The sequence below is a fragment of the Argiope bruennichi genome, chromosome 7 (genome assembly GCF_947563725.1).
Source record: "Argiope bruennichi chromosome 7, qqArgBrue1.1, whole genome shotgun sequence".
NCBI lineage: Eukaryota > Metazoa > Arthropoda > Arachnida > Araneae > Araneidae > Argiope > Argiope bruennichi.
Genome location: NC_079157.1, coordinates 116,708,057 through 116,731,776, shown reverse-complemented (window position 1 = coordinate 116,731,776; position 23,720 = coordinate 116,708,057). Strand labels below are relative to the sequence as shown.

Here is a 23,720-nt window from a genome sequence, read left to right as displayed (position 1 = left end):
CTATTGTTCGTCATATGAGAATTAAGCTGTTTGTTTCTCTGCAATATTTTCCAGGTACAATTTTGTGTTGAAAGTTTTCCTTCCTCCTAACTCTTTTAAATTAGAAATTATCAGTTATTCAGTAGTAAATACCTTACAGAACAACACATTACCTTAAGACACAAGAAAATGAATTTTAATTTAAATATTATAATTTCCGCTATATTTATAGTCTAAATTAAGATTGTTGTAAAATCACCTCTTGTTTTAATAAACTTTAATTGTTTTATGTGTTATTTTTTAAGACAGAAAAAGAAGTACAGAATACCAATTAAAGTAAATAAAGTATGAATAAGGGTGTACAATAGACTGAGAGAGACTGTTGTTTTTTTGTATAAAAGGAAATTTTTATTTTACATATTTTACAAGTTTATACATCAATATTAAAAAATATTTTGCATGATAATGAAGTATATTTACATTTTATTAAATGGTATTTATGAAAAAAATGTTTTACACTAAAATCAATAAAAATCCTTAATATATTTCACAGTTTGTTCGTAAGATATTAAAAGAACTTATTACAACATTATAAAAACTAGCTAATGCATTCGTAATAAATTATTATGGTAATTTGTATGTATAAATTATTTTTTAAAGTATGATAAGAACATTTTCAACTTTTAAAAGTTTTAAATATAAATTATTAAATAAGAATGGGAAGTGTAATATGAATCTCATTTACATATTCAATCTCGTATCTCAATATGATACTTTCGCTTAAGTTCTTTTTAATATATCCTATTCTAAAACTTTTTCATAAAAATTTGATCACCAGACTTTTTAGAGGTTGGTTATTCTATTAATATGTTCAAAAAATTCTGGAATTTAAATCCCCCCTCCCCCAAATGTAAATGAATTATGCCATTTCTGAATTAACAAGTAGTAGTAGGTCAGCCAGAACTGTTTTATCTAATGCAAACATGTGCAAAGCATGCTTCAAAACTTGCAATCACAAAGAAAATATATTACATTTTCTTTGATTGCTAGAGGATAGTACATGAAAAATTCAATTAAAAATATATCATAATCCCTAATTGTCTGTATATATCAATGAGATGCAAACAAGTCTTTGGAAGGCTATTTCAGGAGTGTTCCATTACAACAATGGGGGGGGGGGAAAGGGGTTCACAGCACCCACTTGGTGTCAAATTTAATGTTAAAACTTCATGTTCTAATATTGATATAGAGGTGTAGTGACTGGGTAAAGGAGAAGGGGTTCAGGGAGACAAAACATTAGAGGCTTATTTTCCACTTTTTAAGGAAAAATATGGTGACTGTCTGAAAAAATGTTACAATGCTCCTGATGCAATTTACACTTGCAAAACAAGTGACAGTGACATTATAAAGACATGACTAGGGGGAAAACATTATGCTCGGGTACCATTAACCTCTGCTATGACACTGACTTTCACAACTAGTTCAGTAGTTAGATTTATGCAATTTTTTCTTCGTAGGAAGAATTTGTTGAAGAGGTAACAATTCTCAACTTCTGAAGAAGTACAAAAACACTGGTGAATATGGGGGGGGGAAACACTTACCATTCTGATCAAAATCATTACAATAACAAAGACAAAAATTCATAGCTGTGCAGTGTAGTTAGTCAAAAGAAAATTAAATGGTACGTTTTGTACTCATTCCTCTTAATAAGATAAGTTCTGGAATTTTTTGGACATAGTAATACAAATCTTACTACTAGCAAAATATACATTGACGTAAATACTTCACTGACGTAATAATAAAAATCATAACATTTTTATATAATGTTTAAAATAAAAAGAACAAAATATACTTGAATTATCTTTTAACCGAAATAAAACACATTCACGATTTAAAGCAATGATTTTCAAACTGTGGCATGCCTATGTTTTAAAATATGCAGTGGACTAATTAGGGATCAATGAATATAATGCTGGTGACAGCAGAGAACATAAAAAAACAATATTAAAAGAGAAAAAAATTATAAAATTTTATTTCCTCATGTTTACATAAAAGCATTCTAATCTAAAAATGTACTGGATAGCAGCAAAAGAAGAGTACTAAGGCTGAGTAATGGAGGAATGAAATATTTACTACCTTTTATAACCATAGAACTGGTGGAAGCAGCATTTACACTTTATGCATATAATTATGAACAAATTTTATTTGATTTGATGCAGCTCCAAAATTCCTAAAATTGATGCATTGCTAAAATAAGATTACATTTATCATTATTTCAATCTAATATTCATAAAATTAAATTCAATCAATGTACTGAAAAGATCTACAATTTGGTTAATTGATTATCATAGAGGGTCTTTCAATGATAGAATCTTAGGGAGTTCAAAATAAAAAGACTGAACACATGGAATAATAGGAAAGTATAAAGATTGCAAATCATTGCTTTAAAAATTATTAACATTCAGAATTTAGAACATAATTTCCTTAGAACTTGAAGGTTCACATGTTTTCTACAATTAATGCCCCCAAAAACAATGATGATGATTTAAAAAATATATGAATATGAATGTATTATTAAATGATCTTTCAGTATTCCAGCCATTCTTTCATGTAGGGGCAAGTTGTTGGTGAAATAATGCCACCATCACGACATTCATTATGGACCTAAAATAAATAAATAAAATATATATCATATTTAGAAGACCCAAATATCAAAATGGACAAGAACTTCTTGAACAGTGGAATGTGATTCCAAGTTGGACTATGCAAAAATTATTATAACTATAAAGATTTCTGAGAATTTTTTTCTCCTTCTGACACATTCAACATTTTAAAACCAGAACAGTTAAGAAAGTCATCTGGTTTTAAGATAACTTATTAAAATTTTCTAAAGAAATATATTTTTAAAGTTCTCTTTAGAATAACCATCAATTAGTGCTACATTGTGCAAATAATTTTGATTAGTTTTTAGATATTTTACACGAATTAATTTATTTGCCACCAAGATGCCACACGTGGTATTTAATAAAATTTTATACTTTAAAAATTATTATTTACTTAAGAAAATAAAATTTCAGCAATTTTTAAATTTGCTTGGTACACTCAGTAATTTATTTACAAATGACAAGATTTATCTGTATTTTTACAAAAAACAGATGAAGATGATGAGAGGATTCTGTGTATTAGAAAATTTCATCCAAAAGCATTTTTTACCTCAACATCTTCACTATTAAGTGGCCTAATCCAGCCTCAAAAGCTCAATAATAAAGGACTAATTACAGTTTCAAACAAGGGGTGCAGCATGTGAAGCAAATTGTCATCAAAGATTCCCTCGCTTTACATTCTGCAATCATCGTTTGAAAGAGAAATTGACCTAAAAAAATTCATTAGTATAAAGCAGCGGTTCTTAACCTATGGGTCGCGACCCAATTTTGGGTCGCGAAGCATATTTCTTGGGTCGCTCTGAGTCGAACCAAAAAAGTTAATAATACACCAAATTTCAGACATTTTAGAAATGACGACTTGAATAAATATCAACAATCGAAAATGAATGTTATTAACAAGATCTAAAAATATCAGCTGATTAAAAAGTGAGAGCAAAAAAAGTACGTGTGATGATAATAACGGTGAGAACTAAATGGAGCAAAGCTGCCGAGGGCGTACAAGAGAAGCGCGCCAAATATTTCATTATGTCAATCTTTTGGTTTTATTCGTTCACTTTATTTACAAAATATTTAACAGGTAAGCACTTCTAACTTGAGAATAATTTTAAATACATGCTGATAAAAAAAACGATATCTGTAATTTATGATATAATTTGATAAATGTCAGCGCATTTTAGTTGTTTTAAAGTCAAAATGGATGGGGAACTGTTTCCCAGTGCGGAGCGTCACATTTTCTGCCTTTTACAATCCTGCCAAGTTGGGGTGAAACAGCCCTATAAGTATTATTGCCCTTTGCAACAACATATATGTGTGAGGCTGGTTTTTCGGCTCTATGTGTAATCAAAAACAATTACCGGAACAAGTTAAATCCTGAAATAGATATAAGGTGCTCCTTGACAAGCCTTCAACCGAGGTTTGAAGATCTTTCAAAATGTATTCAAGCACAAGGTTCTTATTAAAACTGTATGACTTGCATTTAAAATTGAAAAGACTTAACATATTTATTGATATTTCTTTTTTTTTTAGGAATAAGTTAAAATGTCAGTTATTTTCAAAAAGTTATAAATATATTTTAATTTGGTCAATAAAAATTATTAAAAACATTGATTATTAATTAAATTTTCCTTGGATCGAAAAGTACTTTTGTTTATCTTTATTATTAAAAAAATAAATAAAAAATTTGTAAGTTAAAAAAAAATCATCATTGTAGGATTGAAGATTTTTTTAAAATACGATCTAAAATAAAGCAATGAAAAAATTTTGACTTTTTTTTGGGTCGCGACATGAACATATTTCTCAAATTTGGTTAGCGGCTTAAAAAGGTTAAGAACCACTGGTATAGAGCTAGCAAGCCCCAGATGGTCTCGAAAAGTTGTAAAGGGTTTAAAGATATTACATATATTCTCTAAAACTGTGCAATACATCTGTGTATGATCATCAAGACACACTTAGAAATAACTTGAATTTATTTTTTTATGAAAAGGCATAATTTGTTCATGGGGGATGACTGTAGAAACATGTCCGTTTACATTGGGACATAAGAAAAAATTATTAAAATTTTTTCTCAGTGCTTTTTATTGAGAGACTTTTATAGAGATTTCTTTGATATATGTTGATTTAGAAAACAGAATCCTCAGGTATCTTTGGAAGGAATGAAATGGATGTTGGGGATTTCTTTTTATCCCTGCTCTAGAATCTTGAAATATGTATTAGTCCTCCATTTTTGAACTTGCATATTGGAAATAATTACATTAAAAAAAGTGGGATTTGGATCAGGAAATAAGGAAAAATATTAGAATAAAGTAATGTGGGTTAATTTAAGATTAAAAAAGGAAATTAATTAGGATTTAAGATAGATAAAAAAAAAAGATAATACATAAATAGTGTACAGATAGAGAGAGAAATATCACATTATTATCTGAACTCATAAGTGTATAATTAAGCTGTAAGATAGAAGAGGAACCTTTTTCAAGAGAATATTCTCTCAAAATATCATATCCCATAATTTATTTTTTAAACTTTCAAAAATTTTATAAGAAAGTTTGTAAAATGTGAGGAAAATTCTTGAATTTTCAAAAATATGACAAATTATAATTTAACAATAGATAAATTTAAAATGCTTACTGGACAAACACCACAAGGAACTCTCATCAATCCACAATTAGAAAGAAGAGGTTTAATAACTCCATATACTTTTTGTGAGTTCTCTTCATCTGAAGTCGAGTTATTGTAGATAACAGATTTTTCTACTTTTCCATCAAAAACCAATGTATCCAGTATTGTCTCAATGTCCTGCATGCTCAACTGCACCTAAAATTTCAATGTACAAATACACACAAAATAAAAAGAGTGTAAGGTATTATTTGAAAAATATAGAACATAAGAGAAATTGATAGAAATAAAGGAAGAATAATTTAATGATTTTTCTCTATATTAATATTGATTTTGATAAAAAAAATTTAAATTTTAAAGCAATATGAGACAAACTCCAGTGAAAAAGCAAATTGTCCTCCCATGAGAACATTCATAACTATGAACAAAATTCTACCATTAATATACTTTTAAAAAACTGAAGGAAAAAACTATTTGTTAAAAAACAAACTATTAATATTACGGAAATATAATCCAAATAGAAGCAGCTTAAAGTAAACTCAGAAAAAATTTATAATTTCATTAATGAGAAAAACTGAGCATTCTGTGAAATTACTACTCAGTTCCAAATAACTTACCTTTATAAATTTTAGGGAATTCATGAGAGTTTCATTAGATTTAATATTATTGTTTTAATGAACCAATTTCGATGGTGCACAAGGATTATTTTGGGTGATATGTCATAAATTTGAGCCATTATTGGATAACAAGGCCAATGTCTGAGATGATATTTTTCTCTTTATGTATTCACAATACATACATGCAGAATGTACCCTGATGAATTTCATGTGCTCTGGTCTATGAAGTCCCAAACAGAATGTATAGCACTTGATGCCATCATGACTCCTAAAGCTCCGTTTGGAAACCTTTGTATATGAATACCACTTTATAACACTTGTTACTATACTACACTTGTTACAAAGCCTTTGAAAAAACTTTTTGATTAGAGGACTTTGATTTGATCTCAAAGCCTAGATGATTATTTTTTTAGCTTAACAAATCAAAAGTATCCATTTTTATCTCAGTTTTCAGAACATAGAATATTAGCAAAAGATATTATCTTTTTCTCTTTTAAGAGGTCTGTCAAGCCTTCAGAAAGAAGTTACTCTTATTGACATTTTTCAACCTGTAAATTAACAACATCCCTCAGATATCATACAGTTATTAAGCAATCTTTCCTGGTGACACTGTATTTATGACTAAATACTTTAATCCACAATCAGTCATTAAAATGATGCAAACTATGCATTACAGTTACATTGACTGGATAACTCAAAGTTAATCTAAATAAATGTGCTGCCTCTTTTTCAGTATATGTTACTATTAGATTATATGAAAATATTTGGCCAGATTAATTTGTGCCAATGAATGTAAGTAGCTGGAGTTGTTGCTAGACTAAGTTTATTTTTGATTCCCACATCCAAGCATCTATCAATAAAAGTCAAGCATGGTGTATTCATTTCAATCAACTCATGGCTTGAAAAAGCAATTAGCAACTAAGCACAAGCTTTTGTTTTACAGATCAATCATTCAATCAATTTTACTTTATGTTTGTCCAATTTGTAGTCAATAGTTATTCCAATATTTTGGAAATCCAAAATGGTAAATGCATAAAAAGTTCATGTTTCATAAATTTAGCATCATTAAAAAAATCATTAGACTTTATCAACACATTTTTTTCACATATTTAATGAAAATAAATTATTTACTTCTCTCCATTTAATGTTATTTTGCAGCTTTTCGAAGTAATTTGTCAATGAATAATGAAATCTTTATGAAAATAATTTAATATATGGAATAAAAGAATTTAAACTGCCTTGGGCGAATAGTATTTTACAGTTACACACACAGTTTAAGATAGTTTAATCAAGATATAAAAGTTGTTTTTACACAAGACATGGATGCTCATGCAAGTGGTGCAACTAAATTGGGACATTGCACATGCTCGTGCGCACACACACACACGCACGCACGCACACACACGCACGCACGCACGCACGCACGCACGCACGCACGCACGCACGCACACACACACACACACACACACACACACACACACACTTTGTCTTAGAAACAGTTTTAAAATGAAATGCAAACTAACTGAGTTAAATTATTATTTTTTTATTTCCAAAAGACTATGTTCTTTAGTCTGATGTTATAGTGAATTAAAAAACAAACAGATATTATGGATTTATTTAGAATTAACTAAACCAATCATTCTTTAATACTTTTATGTTTAAGCATACCCATTTATCAATATTTGACAACAAATACTATTACTATTTTCACAAAACATCAGTGTGCTTTCAGAATAAACAAAACATAGTAAAAAAAAATCTGTTTGAAAATATAAAAGACTTGCAAAATATCAAAAATTAAATGAATAACAATTTAAATCACATGAATACAGATACATCAGAATAACACACACACAAAAAAAACTATCAATTTAATTAATTTTCACTAAAACTTTTTTTTATCTCTTTATTTCAGTCAATTTTAAGATTGGTTTGCTACCTTTTAAAAAATGTTATTTTGCAGAGTAGGAATTTTATATTACCTAATTCAACTATTCATTTGAAACAAAAAAAAAGTACAATTTTTAATTAAAAAATTTTAAATCCGTAACAAATTAACATTTTAAAAGCATTAAAAGAAGCTCTTAAATAATATCAGTTCTACTATAGTGTAAATATTTTCTTACTTTGCTAACTTTGAGACCATTAATGTAATCACAAATATCTTTGGATGATTTGAATGATGCTCTTCTGCGAGATACAGGATCAGAGAGTTTATCTGCAACTGCTTTCTGAGAAAAGTACATTTTTAAGAAGATACATAATTTCTACCTACAACTGAATATTCCATTTATATATAATAATTTTCAATTCTAGTTTAAATAATAACCTAGATTCATGAATACACACTTAAAATAAAGTTTTGAATTAGTCATTTATGTATTCAAACATTATAAAATAAAATTCAGATTTAGTTAATAAAATAATTTAAAAAGTTTTTAATTAAAGCCTTTAATGCATACATTTTAAAATAAGTAGTTAAAAAATTTAAGCATAAACATACACAAAGATTATTTTAATGTGCATAGTAAGAAAACGTTTGATCAAGCGTAAAATATAGATAGTTTTTTCAAACCCGATTCATCTGAGAGCTGATCGAATGTAAATTAACTTTTGTCTTACAAGAAGTACAGATGTTTTAACAGTAAAATTTTATCCTTTATATATAGGTTGATGCAATTATTGCACTACAAAACAAATATGACTTTAATTTCAAGTATGAAACTAATGTTCTTCTAATTATCATGTATAGTTTTACACTCCTGTCTTATTTAGTGATCCTATATTACTGAAATATTATTGCTACTTAGAGAAAAAACAGAACAGTGACCCTACTGAGAGGCCAAGAGGAATCTCAAATATTAGCTTAAAATTATTTGAACCAGTAAAAGTGGTTTTCTCACATACTCTCTAATACAGGTTTTATACAAGAAAATTCTTTGCATGGCATTTTAATAGATGTCTATGCTATCAATGTTAAATCTATGTATTTAATTTTATCTATCTTCGATTTGTAATTATCGTTTTAACTTATATTCAAACAGCCAGAAAGACTTCCTTTGAACAGATTTTGTACAAAATATGATAGAAATATACAAATTTGGAATAAAGACAGTATACCAAATTACATCTGTATGGCTGAAAATGTTTTAAAGTTAACCTTGTCAGACAGACAAACATCTAAAAGTATGCTTTTGGGACTCAGGTCTAAAAGTGGAGATTTGTTAAAATTTCGAGTTAGAACTTCTTGACAATTACAATTCTGTTTCTTTGTGAATAGCAAGAACAAGAGTAATCCATAATGTATCCATATATATATAACATAAAATGTAAAAAACAGAAAAACGCAATGTAAATAAAAAGCAGAAAATACAGAAATAAAAAGTTTCAAAAATAGAAAATCTTATTTCTGCTTCATACTTAACTGTACAAACAAGAAAATTACAATTACATCAAATTAATAAATTGAAACAGTGGAATAAAAAGGGTATTTTTTTTCCCCCAAAGAATATCAAAGAACATTGTTTGTTAAAAAGGGGAAATATTGTAATGATATTCTAAAAATAGTGCTGTTTGTTATTTAATGTTATTTTGTTGTCTATTGTGCACAAAAAACACAACCTTTTACTTTCTAATATATGAAGAATATACAGAAAAAGTATTGTAATCATCATTAAAATAAATAAAAAATAAATCAAACTCGAATTTTTAACAAATCTTTCCATTTGTGACTTCTTTGAGTCTGAAAAATACATTTTTGGAATTATGTGTGCCAGTCTACAAACAGGAAAACTGAAAAATGTATTGAACTCAAGAAATGAAATTTGGTATATAGCCTTTATACCAAATTTGTAGATTTCTATCAAATTTTGAATGGAATCAATTCAGAGGAAGCTTGTCTATCTGGCTGTCCAATTGCAAGTTAACATGATAACTACAGAAAAAAAAGAGCTAATGGATAAATTTGGGCAAATATTTTGTATAATATAGATTCGCAACAATTTTGGAACCAAATCCATTGTAGGATTGATTGTCTGTTGGTCTCAACTTTTAAAAGCACGTGAATGTAATACCTCAAAAATGCAAATTTAATATGTGATTTTCTGACTATAATTGTAATTCCGTATTAAAGTTTAGTTTTAATCAGTCAGGAAAAAGAAGTCCAAACTATGGATTGAGTGTTCTAGTGCTTGTGTAATAACTACATGCCAATAATTAATCACCAAAGATCTAATAGGCTTTATCATAATTATTGCTCACTAATGACATACGATTAATAATACATAAATACAATTATTACAGATTATAGAAGAAAATTTTGGAGAGATCACTCCCACTGGTTTAGAGTATTATTGGAATATCTTTCTTTCTGTTAATATTCTCTCTATATATAACTGGAAAATAAAGTTTTGTCATTGGAAATTTATACGTAACAAATTATGTGAAAGATCTTTAAAAAAAAAGATGTTACAATCTTACTTACTTCCTGTTGCAAGTAACGATAGCACTGCTGATTGAGAACATCTACAAATTCAGATTCAAACTCTTGATCACTATACCAAGTGCCACCTGTTACTGAGCGATCAGGTTCAATATTATACAGCATATACACTCTCTTCTTTGATGCCTACATAATAACTGGATTTGATTATATTTTTCTCATAATCAATATAAAGGATAAGAAAATTAAGTTTACTTCTATTACTTTTTAAATAAATAAACACAAATTAACAAAATAATTTTATGATGTCACAGATTAATTTAAACAAATTTTGATAATGGGAAAACAAACCTCTTAAACAAATAAGTTTGAGCATGGAAAATAATATTATTGATTCAGTTTTATAGTTTAATCTCAGAGTGGATTGGATCAGTTTCTAAATTACTGATCAATAATTCTTCAATTTTAAGAAATCCATAGTAGTAATCAGGCTTGAGAATTAAAATGCTACAATTTTGAAACCATATTTCATTGAAGATCTTTCATATATTTGGGTTCAAGGCAAGCATATCTGGTATTGAAAATGAAATATTCTATTATTAGTATAGTGTGGAATACTGGAGGTAGCATGCTAGCTCAGGTGTTATTATCATTTGATCACAATTTGAAATTGCAAATTCATCTAAAATTATCTATCCAAATTTATCTGTTTTATTGCTTTAAAAGTGAAAATTGATACACCAAATTAAACTGAATTAAAACCTCAGGGTAAAAATATGAAAAATGCCAGAAATTTAATATATATGTTTCAACTAAAAATAATATAATAAAAAATAAATTAATTTTTAATCTGAGAAGGAGAAAAAGAATTATTTTTCAGTAACTATATAATTTCAATATTAACAAAGCAATTTCTTTCTTCTTCTTTTTAATAGACACAGAATAGTCATTGCTTTTTATTATTTGAAAAACAGCTAAAACAAGATTAACAAAATATTTTATTGTATTTTCAATGTATTATATTAGATAAGATTATTATGTTCCTTAACAATTACCATTTTTTCCTATCAATAATTTCACTCTCGAGGAAGGCATCTTTCATTTGACACACAAACGTAACTTCATGATAATAATAAAATTCTTTTCATTCTCTTTTATATTAATATAAACAATAATGAAAATATAATTAATATGAAAGCTTTGCTTTGGTATGGGTAAAATGTGAATGGCAATGTAAAAAATTGATTTCCTTTTTATAATTATTCTGATCAATATAAGAAATTAAATTTCATCAATTTGCAAAACTACAAGAAAAAAGGATAAGTAAAAATAACCTAGCCATAATTTGGCATTTTTCAAATCCAATCACTCCTTCAAGATGGTGGAAAATTTTCTCAAATTATATATATATTAAATATCTCAAAAACGAAGTAGAAACTTTATCATGACAATCATCATTATCATTTGGAGCATTTTGTGATCCTGTAACAGGTATTCAATTGTGTTTTATTATTCTAGACATTAATGAGAAATCATATAATTTTTAAGGCAATGACATAAAAGAAAAAGGGAATGATAAAAATACTAACATTCATCAAATTACAGAATTAATCAGGAATTTACAATTTCATCATTACTGTATCTGTCTGAATAAAAAAGAAAAAAAAAAGTTATCAGAAGTGCAGATTAATTATTTAGTTTAAAAACAATGCAATATAAATTTGAATTTAAATCTTAATGTAAATATAATAATACCTTTTGGGAAGTCACATACTATCTTATACAACATGCAAGGCCATAAATATTAAACATAAACTGCATGAATTAATGAAATCCAAATTATTCACTTTGCATTTAATAAACTTCCCAAAGCCAACTGATTCAATTAATTATTTAATATATTTTACATTTGAATTATGATCAAATTATAATAAAGATAATAATAAAAAAGAACAAATTATTGTGAATAAGATTATAGTCAGGAGGAACAATACAAACTTACTGCAACAGATGTAACTGATTTTATCAACTTTTTACTTTCTAAGCTCTTTAGAATTTTATTAACTTGAGTTTGAGGAATATTACTGGCATAACGAAGATCCCTTATCCATATCCCTGAAAATTGGACATTCATTTTTAGTTCTAACATTTGAAAAACTAGATGAATAAATTTAAAATACATCAATATCTATGACTGAAATTTATAAAAGCATACATACATGTACAGCATACATGCACATAAATATACACACATTTTAGAGATAGACTGTTTCTACCTTTGCTATCAATTTAAACCTCTTTCAGTTCAGTAATATTAATGTTTACTTATCTTACCTTAGGTAATTCACAAAAATAAAATAAATTAAAAAAATTGCACAACAATTGAAAAAGAAAGGTAGGTAGAAAAGTACTCCTTTTTCTACCTAGCTCCTCTTGCTTCTATAGGTGTGTGACTCAATACCTCAGAATCATCTGTTTAGGATAAATAGTTCTGCAAATTCATTGAAATGTTTTGTAGTATATTTAAATCAATATCATTGGATTGATACACCATATTAAAAGGCGTGCATGGCATACAGAAAAAATAGAAATAAAAATTCTACTTTGAAGTTAGTGTCCAGAGGAAGCAACATTCTTCATCATAATTTTAACAGAGAATATATATGAATAATGGATTTGATGAAACAATAAAAACATAACATTAGAAATTGTATTTAATGTGAGTTTTGAAAAATTTATAATAAATGCAAAAAATAATTGTAGGATAATTAAATTAGTATCATTAAAAGGAAAATTATTTGCTCTTTAACACTGCATGCAAGCCATTTTTGTGCAATAATATTTAGGAAGTTATTAGTGAAGAACTGAGCAGAGTTGCCAAAGTTTGATTTACTTTTTGTTATTCAATTAAATATTTTAAATAAATAATAAATTTTGGAAATTAAAGATAATATAATTAACCTATAAACGAGAGCTAGAATATCTAGAATAAAAACTTCATGCTGCTACTGTTTACCATTCAGGAGGCGTTTTTATGACAGATAGACATTATGCATTTTCCACTTTATTTTAATGCTATATAATTATTTGTTTTTAATATAAATTTCAAAATTCTGATATTTTTATTAATCTACTTTTACAATCTTAAAATTTTCATTTTCATTTTTTCCAAAATTATTCTTAGATTAAAAGAAATAAATAATGACCTTTTATTAATGGGCACCATTAATGCTAAGTTAATACCATTTTGGAAAAAAAAATTAATAATTACAAGTAATGAACTAGTTTCTTCAATAGCAGCATTAAAAGAGTATATTTACCAGATTAAAAAAAATGTAATGAAGATGCTTAGAATATAAATTTATAATCTGATTCTAATTAAAATGCAAGAAAGCTGACTAAGTTTCAAGAAGAAGCATTCATACATTGTATGAGCATTTTATAACCAAGAATTGTTATATTGGACAGCTCTAATCAATTACAACTCAAGCAGGTGATTTATAGAAAACTGCAGTATTCCTCATTGTAAGCTAATGATACAATACATGTTTCTATCTTAATATTGGTTTTGTAAGTATTTCAATTAAATTTTATTCAAATATACATTTGTATTTAATTAGATTACCCTCATATTTATTCCAATATTTTTAAATTATACACCACACAGATACTTTAAGGTCAATTTGAGTTTTCATTTATATCCCTATAACATTTGGAAACCTCCAGAACTCTATAAATATTTATAAAACATAAAAATAATATGTATTTCCTACACAACAAGCAAAAAATGTCATGGGATTGTCTATCAGAACCAATTTCATTGAATTCAAATAAATACAGCAAACGTACATCTCAACTCTTGATCATGGGAGAAAATGTCGAAGTCTTTTCCCACTGAAATATAGTTGTATATACGGAATTGCTCATAAAGTTTCTAAAGAAATATAAGATTGAAATCTTTAAACTGCATCATTTTGGACAGATACAAGTGATCAAATCTTTGGAAGAAAAAAATCATGGAAGCTTCATCAAATGAATACAATAGCTCACAGCTTCTTTATTGTGTTAAATTACTAGTCATAACTTCATATTCAATTATTTCCACAAATAGCTTATTTATCTGATCTCACCTTCACGTGAATTTTTCCTTAAATAAAGAATTTCTAAAAAGCAATGATATTCAAGTTACAAAAAAGTGCAGTGAGAATTGACAATGGCACTTCAAGATGGCCAAAGGAGTCTTGCAATTTGTATTTGTAATTTTGTATGAATGATGACAAAAATGCATAGATGCTTTGAAGGACATACCAAATAAACAGATTCTATCTGTATTTATTTTTCTGTAATACAATAAGTTTTTGAAGCTTTCTGAACATAGAAGCAGAATTTATATAATATACATCATCTGAATTGCCAGCGTCCTGGCCTAGGGGTATCGCATCTTCCCCGTGATCTAGACGTCCCGGGTTTGAGTCCTGGTTCGGGCATGGCTATTCTGGCCCTGTGTTCTATCTATGAGGTGCGAGAATGAGCCCCCTGTGAAAAGGGGTCGTGCAAGCGAGTGTGTGCCTGTTTCTTCTTCATATGAGCTAGAAGTCAAACTTCTGCCCTAGGGTGCTCAAGGGTTTTTACCCTCAGAAGCTACTGTGCAAAAAACTTGGCTTATAATAGCCACACGACAAAAAAAAAATTATCTGAATTATTAGAATTTTTTATAATTTTATAATTTTTCACCTTTGTTTCCAGCTTTCTCAATTAGTTGATAAATAAGTTTTTCTTCAGCATCTGCTCCTTTACAGTGTCTGCAATCAAAATAGATAAAAGAAAAGTCAGATATTGGAAATCATGCAGAAAATAGAAACATATAATTATTTAAATACTGAATTCTATACTATTAACAGATAATTATCAACTAAAGTATATTTTTCCAGGCATGAAAAATCATTATATAAAACTTATTAATAAAAATAAATTCCATAAAATTGGCATAAAAAATTTGAAAGATATCATTTAGCAAATTTTTTTGGGGAAAAGTCATGTTGCAAAAAATTCCATCAGAAATACTTAGAAAATATCTAAAGTAAGTTAATTTTCTTAAATGAAATTTCTTTTTTAATAAGCACATTTCTCACTATGGCTGATTTTTTTTACAAGGTAATAAACTCATTTAGATTGCACTACTGTAGCATCTTTGTTAGTATTCCAGTTTCTTTTTGATAATAATGTTTATAGATCGGCATACTATCTACAAAGTTCAAAAAACAATTCAAAACGTTTTAACAGGACAGGCCTTTGGATGCGAAGATAAAAATTGGCAGATAGTTATTACTTTAGTAGTAAATGCTGAAAATGAAAGGTGTTTTTCAAAATTTTAATTAGATTTTTAAATAAAAATCAATCACAATTTTAATGTTTTCCTTCAATAAATTCAAAACATGTTATTGTACAAAAACAATTTTTATGCAAAAATATGTTCTTAACATAAAAAAGCTTCTTATTAAAACTAATTTCATTTGCATACAATTTATTTCCTAATTTTAATTTTTAAAGATATTTTTACAAATACATTAGAAGAATAATATTTGCTTTCATTACTAGATTTATACTTATGTGCATTGTGGCAATATTAAATACATTTTTGTGAGTACGTAATTTGATACATAATCAAGAGCAAACTTTAAAAATAATAATAATAAAAAAAAAGATTAACTAAGCATAAAAAAGTATCATGCTTCAGACAAAATGCTTGAATCTTTTTTTAATTTAAATAAATTTAATTCAAGTTTTGATTATTCTTGTTATTTAAAATTATTATTATTATTATTATTTTTTTTTTTTTTGTAAAAATTATAGAATTTTTCCTTTTCTGTTAGCAAAACCTTTATACGTTCAAGCATATAAAAAAAAATTATAGTTCACATTCTATAAATATAATCTGACGTTAATTATTATTATCCAAATTTCCCTTTTAAGTTCAAAGGGCACTTTCAGTTGTTTGTAGCCACATTTCAAAATAATCTAAATTGAAAATAAGAACAGAGAACTCAAAATTGGTTACAAGGAGTTGTAAAATAACGTACAAAATATAATGCATCTTTGTTCCTGTTTGAATTACAAAGTTTATAGCATATTCCTATCAAAAGAAAAATCTGAGCACAGCATTCTTCCAATCCCTCCCTTAATTTTCCCCTTCACTTTGAAAGCTTATTTGTTGGTTATGTGTTTTAATTATTTTGTTTTAATAATTAATTCCTTATAATTAATTCCTTTTTTGTTATGAATCAATCATTCAAACAATGATGACTGTTTATCTGAGGGGAAAGTAAACACATTTTGGTGTGCCACTACTCTTCTATTAATTAAGAATGCAATAAATTAAATAAAAATGCAACTCATGAAAAAAAAGGGATCTGATATGGTATGTACAAATTTTATTCAAAAGAAGTTAAACACAATTATCAAAAAGAAAATCTTATGTAGTATGTTTATTTCTTTTTGAAATACTTTCAGGATAAAGAATAAAACTCTTGGACATAATTGGTAAAAAGCATATTAAATTAGAATCTCTTAATAAAGATGCACATGGAATCATAGTGTATTATTTGGATATCTTTAATTATCATTTAACCAATTTGATTTCCACTAGGATATACATGTTATGGTCTTAAACACCGAGTTTAATATAAGCTTTGCCAAACGAGAGAAGAGTTATAGAGCTGGCTAAAACCTATACTACTATTATAAATATGAAAGTTTGGATGGATTGATGGATGTTTGTTAGTCAATACGCCAGAAGTGTTAAACAGAATTAGATGAAATTGGACGCAGAGATAGTTATAGTATGGAATAGGACATAAGCTACTATTTATTCCGGTTAATTGAGTGTTTAGTTTTTTATTAATTAAAAACTAACTTTCCTGCCAAAAATCTTTTCATTTCTTCACTGCCAAATGAGTAAGGCTTTAGATTTTTTCCAACCCACACTAATGAGATTAGGCTTAACATGTTTTCAACTGATTATTTCAAACAATTTTGTTTATTTTCTTAGTGTTTGATGAATTTAAAATTAAATATTGTTAATTAATCGATCTTTCAGATTCATTCTGAAGTATTTTTGAATTAAAATAAAACAGAATAAAGGAAATTAAAAATTTCTAATCTGTATTGCGTTACCCCAACTGGCATAAAAAATTCAAACATTTGCGTTGCCCCAATTAGCGTTGAAAATTCATTCAAGCGCAGTGTGTTCTGATTGACAACAACTGTATTTTCAAAGGATACATACTTGATTTTGTTTTGGCCAGACTAATCATCAAAACAATTATAACACCAGGACTGTTGAATCCTTTTAATCTCCAAAATGATCTCCTTTTTCATGAATGTAATAGCTTTAATGATATTGAACACATAACACATCAAAATTTCCGCGTGTACCAAGTCACGGGTAAAAGCTAGTAGTATATATTTTTTAAAGTTACTATACCCTGGGAACATTCTAAATTGGCAAGAAATAAAATGAGGAGAAATAAGCAATAAAAATAAAGCTATCTTCAGGTCCCACATAGATCTGAAATATCATAAAGCATGGTTGCTTTGCCTTAAATTTTGGAACTCCAAATTTCCTTTCGTCTGTTTTTAATAGTTTGTAAAATACTCAACTTTAAAAATGCAACCACTTTTTTAAAAACAAAATTAGTTAATACTTTTTATTAACAAAGATAAGCATTGCTTTGACAAAGAATAGTAGCAAATTAATGTATATGCAAATTAAATGTAAAAAAAAAGAACTCCATCTATTTTTTTTAAGGTATTGCAAACTTACAATATTATTTGTTACTTAAAAACAAACATTACACATTAGGTTGTCATTTATGTTTCCCTCTAGATGAAAATCAGAAGTCTTGACTAAAAAGAAAACATAGGCATTAATTGTTCATGGATTCAATTCTGAAAACTTTTAAGAATGCTTCTGAATACCACTGCCTTTTAGATTTTGTAGTCTCTCTTAAAATAATAATTAAAAAAAAACTTGCTCTGAAGTACACAATTGCACTCTTTTATATATATATAGCATTATGTCAAGCAGTCTGACCTGTAGAGCCAACACACCCATTTTCTTATATTATTAACTAATCAGTTTTGACAATTAGTTCCAACTTTTCACAATTGCTTGATTCTAAGAAATTTTAATTGTAAGTGTAATAAAATTATCATTTTTTAAAAAGTATATCTTTTATTGAATCTATTCAACATAGAAAAATAAACTGTATCTTCATATCTTAATCATTAGCAATGGGGAAAAAAGCCAAGTTCAAATATTTGTAGTAATAATGAAGATGATTACAGTTTCATTTCAACAATGAAGTATTTTCTATCAATATATGCATACAAGATTTTTTAAAACTGTGTAAAAATAGAAAAATAAATTACATGGCAGAAAATTATTATCATTGCAAAGATAATTTTTTTGAATTTTAAGAATCATTTTTGAGCCATGATATTTTCAGAGTTGTTGGAAAAAAAATGTCAAAATTTTGCTTCTATATTTTACAGCAGTTTATGCAAAAAAAAAAAAAAAAAAAAAAAAAAAAATAAGGAATCAAAACAAATCAGAATACATATTGGCATAAACATGTTTTTTTAATATAAATGAAAGACTATTTTGTAATCTAATATGTATTTTAACTTTATATAAAAGTTATATGATATAAGTAACAATGAAACTGTATCAATGGATTTATCATTTGATAATTGATTGCATGATTTAATTAGGTATCTTCAATAATAACACTATAAAATTAATAAAAGTTATGTTATAAAACTTATAAACAAATAAATTTCTTCAAAATAATTTATTTATATGAACTAAACTTATATTTAAGCCTTAGTATTCCTTTAGTACCATTAAAGTAACATTGAATTTCAAGCACACTTTGGGTTTAAAACATATAGTAAAATTAGTAATTGTGATCTCATTGTTAACATTGATGTATATTGTTAGAATAAAGAATTGAATTATATGCTTTTTAAACCTAACAACTGCATGTAACCTAATGTCACTAAAATAACTATTTTGGAATGCTAAGAGCTAATAGATTATAGAGAGAAATGATTCAAATTTCAAATTCTATGGAAATAAATATAAGAGTACTTCAATACTAACTTTACAGACTCTGGATCCTTCAGCATGTAAACTAGTTGCTTCCCTTTATGAAATATTTGTATTTTATCCTGAGAAAAATAAAGAATGAATGTAACACTGAAAAAGCTTAACTACATGATCATCTCATATTAATAATTATTTTAAAATTGAAACTGTTTATTTCTATAACAAAGATAAATAAGTCAATACTGGACTTCTTAAACTATAGGTAACAGCACATGAAGTTGTTTACATACATTTAAGTAATGAAAATAATATAGCAAGATATTATGTGAACTTTTTTCAGAAAACAGTGCCTTTGAATTCATTTATTTGAATTAAATGAATCAATATACTAAAATTTTTCAGGTCATTTTCATTCAAGTAGATGAATACATATATTTTCTAGCATTATAACAAGGGTTTATATAAATTTATACCTTTATAAAACAAACAAAAATAATGAAGTCTTTGTTTTAAGAGCCATTTTTCCATTTTTTTAACCATATAAATGGACTTAACCTTTTGTACTTGCTAAAAAATTTATATAACAGTAAAAACTTGAACAAATTTAGTTTACACAAAAAACTTTATTGAATCAGATTTCGAAAATACATCAATGACCAATGATTAAGAAAATGAGCTCTACTTAGAAAATTTGAATGGAGTATTTTCGAAAATTTGAAGTCTATGTAATTTTTCATTTCACCAATGCTCACAAACATTGAAGAATTTCAAAAAGTGTTTGTTGTAAAAATATCTACCATCCATATTACTAGGAATTTTAATTTATTGCTGTGATAAACTTATGCATTTAGAGTGGGAAAGTGAAATTTGTGATGCTTCATTATGCAAATTTAAAATATCAAGAAATAATTAGCATAGTTTTCTCCACTCTTCTTTTGAATAGATTACTTTACTGGGCTGCATTTATTTATTTTTTATTAACATTCAACTTACAAACAAGGCTAAGAAAATGTACCCACTTTTTTTAGAACCAAAAGGGATGACTCATAATGTTTAGAGGAGAAAAAAGTCATCCTATTTTTATTATACATATGAAACTATTAGGAGGGCAGAAAGGATGTAAAAATTATTAACAAATTCTACTAAAAGGAAAGAAAGGAAGAATATTTTTTTAAAATATAATTTGGTTAAATACATATCTCATTTAGTTTAGACGTAGACCATTTAATTGGTTAAGAGCATTTTCCCCAATTCTGAAATATTAAATAGAAACGTTAAGTTAAAAGCCCTTTAAATTCTCACGAGAAATATGATACAAAATACTCCTACTTTTACCAAAATTCTTATGAAATGCTATGATAAAAGAAAACGTGAACACTACAATTTAAAAAAATTTTTTAAACTGAATAAATAATTGAAAGACAAATATATTAAATAGCGGAATTTATAAAAGTTATTCTTACAGCAGCTGTTAATTTATTGATTACTTCCACAAGTTCAGCAACTCCAGTAGTAGGATTTGCAGTTTGCAACATTTTATTAGTTACACCATTTGGATTTTTGATGATAAGCTCCAAAACACTACAAAACCAACAGAAGAATTAAAACCTTTATATGGATCACTATTTTAGTAGTATTCAGAATAAACTATATTAAAAAATAATTTTAGGCATATTTTTTTACCAATTTTCTAAATCCATTTTCGAAAAATTATTCAAATAAAAATTGTCCGCGGTTTGCGTCAAAAACTATAAACACAATACGCTTTTTACAATAGAATATTCTAAATTGGTTTTATCTTTTGAAAAATGAAAACTTTTTTTGGCAAAATTTACTTTACTAATGTTTAGACGATTAGTAAAAAGTATTTTTACTGTCAAAAAATTAAGCTGGATTTAAATTGTCAAACTTTGTTTGTTTATATTACAAACATGATGAGTTGAGGTAAGAGTATGTTGCTTATCCTAGTATTTTTTGCAAAACTCGAGAACAGCGATCCAGAGCTCTAGTTGAACAATGATCTAAAAAATCTGTAACTAAAAACAGAGAAAAAGGATCCGAAAGTATTTATAAAAACAATCATACATAATTAATTATAAAATTGAGCCATTAAAAATATTATTAAATACTCAGAAAATTAAAGTAAAGTAAGAATGGCAGATGTGCAATGTTAGAGGCGCATGCGCATTAATTTATTGAGTAATTGCTGAATACAGTTGTTAAAATAAACGGTCGGTTTACGCCATTTTGCGTCTCTCTGCTGAAATTGATATAATAGCTGTTAAATATGGCTGAAAATAATAATATAAAGGTTGAACCGTATAACAATGAAGAAAATAATCAAGAAAATAGGATGGATCGCCGTAGAGATAATAGACCGGACCGAAGACTACAACAGGGTCGGAATCAAATGAATGACAACCAGTGGGGTCGTAAAGATCCCGTTAAAGAAAAATTGGAAATGTTGAGTGGGCCTACAACCAATTTAGTAAGCAAAGATGGTGTTTCTGCTAAAAAATTCACCGGTCGTTGTCGATTATTTGTTGGGAATTTGCCATCTTCAATAACAGATGAAGAATTTCGTAAGATGTTTGAGCAGTTTGGTGAAATCGCAGAGGTATTTCTTCATAAGCAGAAAGGGTTTGGCTTCGTTAAGTTGGTAAGTGAATGTTTTATCATAGCTCCATTAACTATTTTAAAATCATGGTATTATGATGCTATATAATGTTGCCTTTCTGCTTCTTTATCTTTCATATTCAAAGAAAACTTAACTTTAAAATTCTGACATATAATCTTAATGTCACGGTGCCATTTAAATTGTTTCTGTATTTTGTTTCATTCAGTTAGTTTGTGTAGTTGCTTCTGTATTTCATTGAGCCATATCAGTAATATTGTGATGCCTTATTGAATCGATTTTATGCCAATGATTCATCTTTTTCATTATTGAATTATTATGATATTAATTGTTTTTCAAAATTGGTGTTATATCCAATTTTAATATAGTTATATCACAGTGTAGGCCTCACTAGATTAATAGAAAATTACTACCTAATAAAGAATTAAACAAGTACTGTAGCAATTACTATTTTAATGTTAATTATATAACCCCTAAAATAACATTTGATATAAATTGTTCTGATTACATAAGACTTGCTATCTTTCATCTGAAGATACCAGATTTAGCAAGTTCACTTATTAATGAATGAAAAAAAATCTCTGTAAGACTATAAACATCATTATTGTGTTATTCTTGTACACATGTTGAAGTTCATCTATAAAAGTTGTAATTCCTTCATTGTCAAAGAACCAGGTTTTTAATTTTAAAATGCTACTGATTAATATTAATAGTGAAGTTGAACAGTCCTTATTAAAGATTTAATTTAAATCGTTAAAAGTAGCTTTCTGGATTTTTTTTGTTTTGAACCTTTATAAATTATGATCAGTTATGGAATCTTTATAGATCCTGATAACTGAGCTTTCTTTAAAATTACTTTTGCAAAGTAGTTGCATCTATTTTGTAATAATTTTATTAGTGCAATAGTGATGCCTGTAACATCTGAAATACTCATAAATTTCAAATAGATTTTACTATTCTTTTCTAGCTGTTGGAATTGAACATAGTATCTTGAGTGTCAAAAAAAAATTTATCCCATTTGATAGCATCTTCAGCAAGGATACGTAACTTGAGAATGCACAGGGCCTGCATGACATATTTTTCCAGCCCAACAGACATAAGAGCATATAATGAAGTTTTTTAATAAAAATTTTATAACTTTATTTCCTAATTATACTAAATAGGCCATACAGAAGAATCGGGCATGTGGCAGTGAATGATGCCAAGTTATAATGTTTTTAAGACAACAAGTCGACAAATCTATTTGCCCATTTTTTTTTATTATTATTATTCTTTCATTATATTAGTTTGGTGAATTTTAATAAATTTAGCTAGCACCTTTGCAAGAATTTGGTGTCTGTTATCCAATACTTTATAGAAATCAGAAAAAGATTTCTTCTATATGAATTAATTTTTGGCCAAAGGCTGTATTTTAGCATACAATCTTGGCAGATCATAAACATCATTTTTACTTCTGTGATAATTGCCTGTTAATATATAATAAATTATTAACGATTTTGTGATAGAAGTATTTCAGCAGGCTTCACCTGTCTTTCCAGTAGATTGGTTTAACAAGTTAAAATTGGGAGTAGAAAACAATATTTAATATTAATAGAGAATGTAAAGTGATGCAAACTGCATATTATCAGAGTTGGAATGGATTTGGCCAATAATTTTTAATTAA

The 23,720-nt window shown here is 27.0% G+C and overlaps 2 protein-coding genes across 5 annotated transcripts in view; one reads left to right on the top strand and one right to left on the bottom strand.

Moving 5' to 3' along the window:
• Positions 1–545: 545 nt before the first annotated feature.
• LOC129976597 (DNA-directed RNA polymerase III subunit RPC6-like) lies at positions 546–21,307 on the bottom strand. The gene is made up of 9 exons (XM_056090236.1): positions 21,106–21,307; positions 20,886–21,003; positions 19,477–19,544; positions 15,048–15,115; positions 12,316–12,428; positions 10,356–10,499; positions 7,999–8,103; positions 5,268–5,453; positions 546–2,643 (listed from the first exon to the last, which is right to left on the bottom strand). The coding sequence occupies exons 1-9, from the start codon at positions 21,120–21,122 to the stop codon at positions 2,566–2,568; spliced, it is 897 nt and encodes a 298-aa protein (XP_055946211.1). The 5' UTR covers positions 21,123–21,307; the 3' UTR covers positions 546–2,565.
• Positions 21,308–21,616: 309 nt separating this feature from the next.
• Positions 21,617–23,720, top strand: part of LOC129975099 (splicing factor, proline- and glutamine-rich-like) — a 56,514-nt gene continuing 54,410 nt past the window's right edge. For all 4 annotated transcript variants that reach the window (XR_008785017.1, XR_008785016.1, XM_056088018.1 and 1 more), the window contains exon 1: positions 21,617–22,081. Coding sequence is in view for 2 of the 4 variants with exons in the window: in XM_056088018.1 (XP_055943993.1) it covers positions 21,710–22,081 (372 nt within the window). In the remaining 2 variants the exon portion in view is untranslated. The remainder of the gene's footprint in view (positions 22,082–23,720) is intronic.

Bases quoted from the DNA above. Each gene is read 5' to 3' on its own strand.
- LOC129976597 (XM_056090236.1), bottom strand. The intron at 19,545-20,885 runs GTAAGAATAACT...TATTTTTCTCAG, and splicing joins TCAATAAATTAACAGCTGCT to GATAAAATACAAATATTTCA. The intron at 12,429-15,047 runs GTGAAAAATTAT...TCCAATTTTCAG, and splicing joins TGAGAAAGCTGGAAACAAAG to GGATATGGATAAGGGATCTT.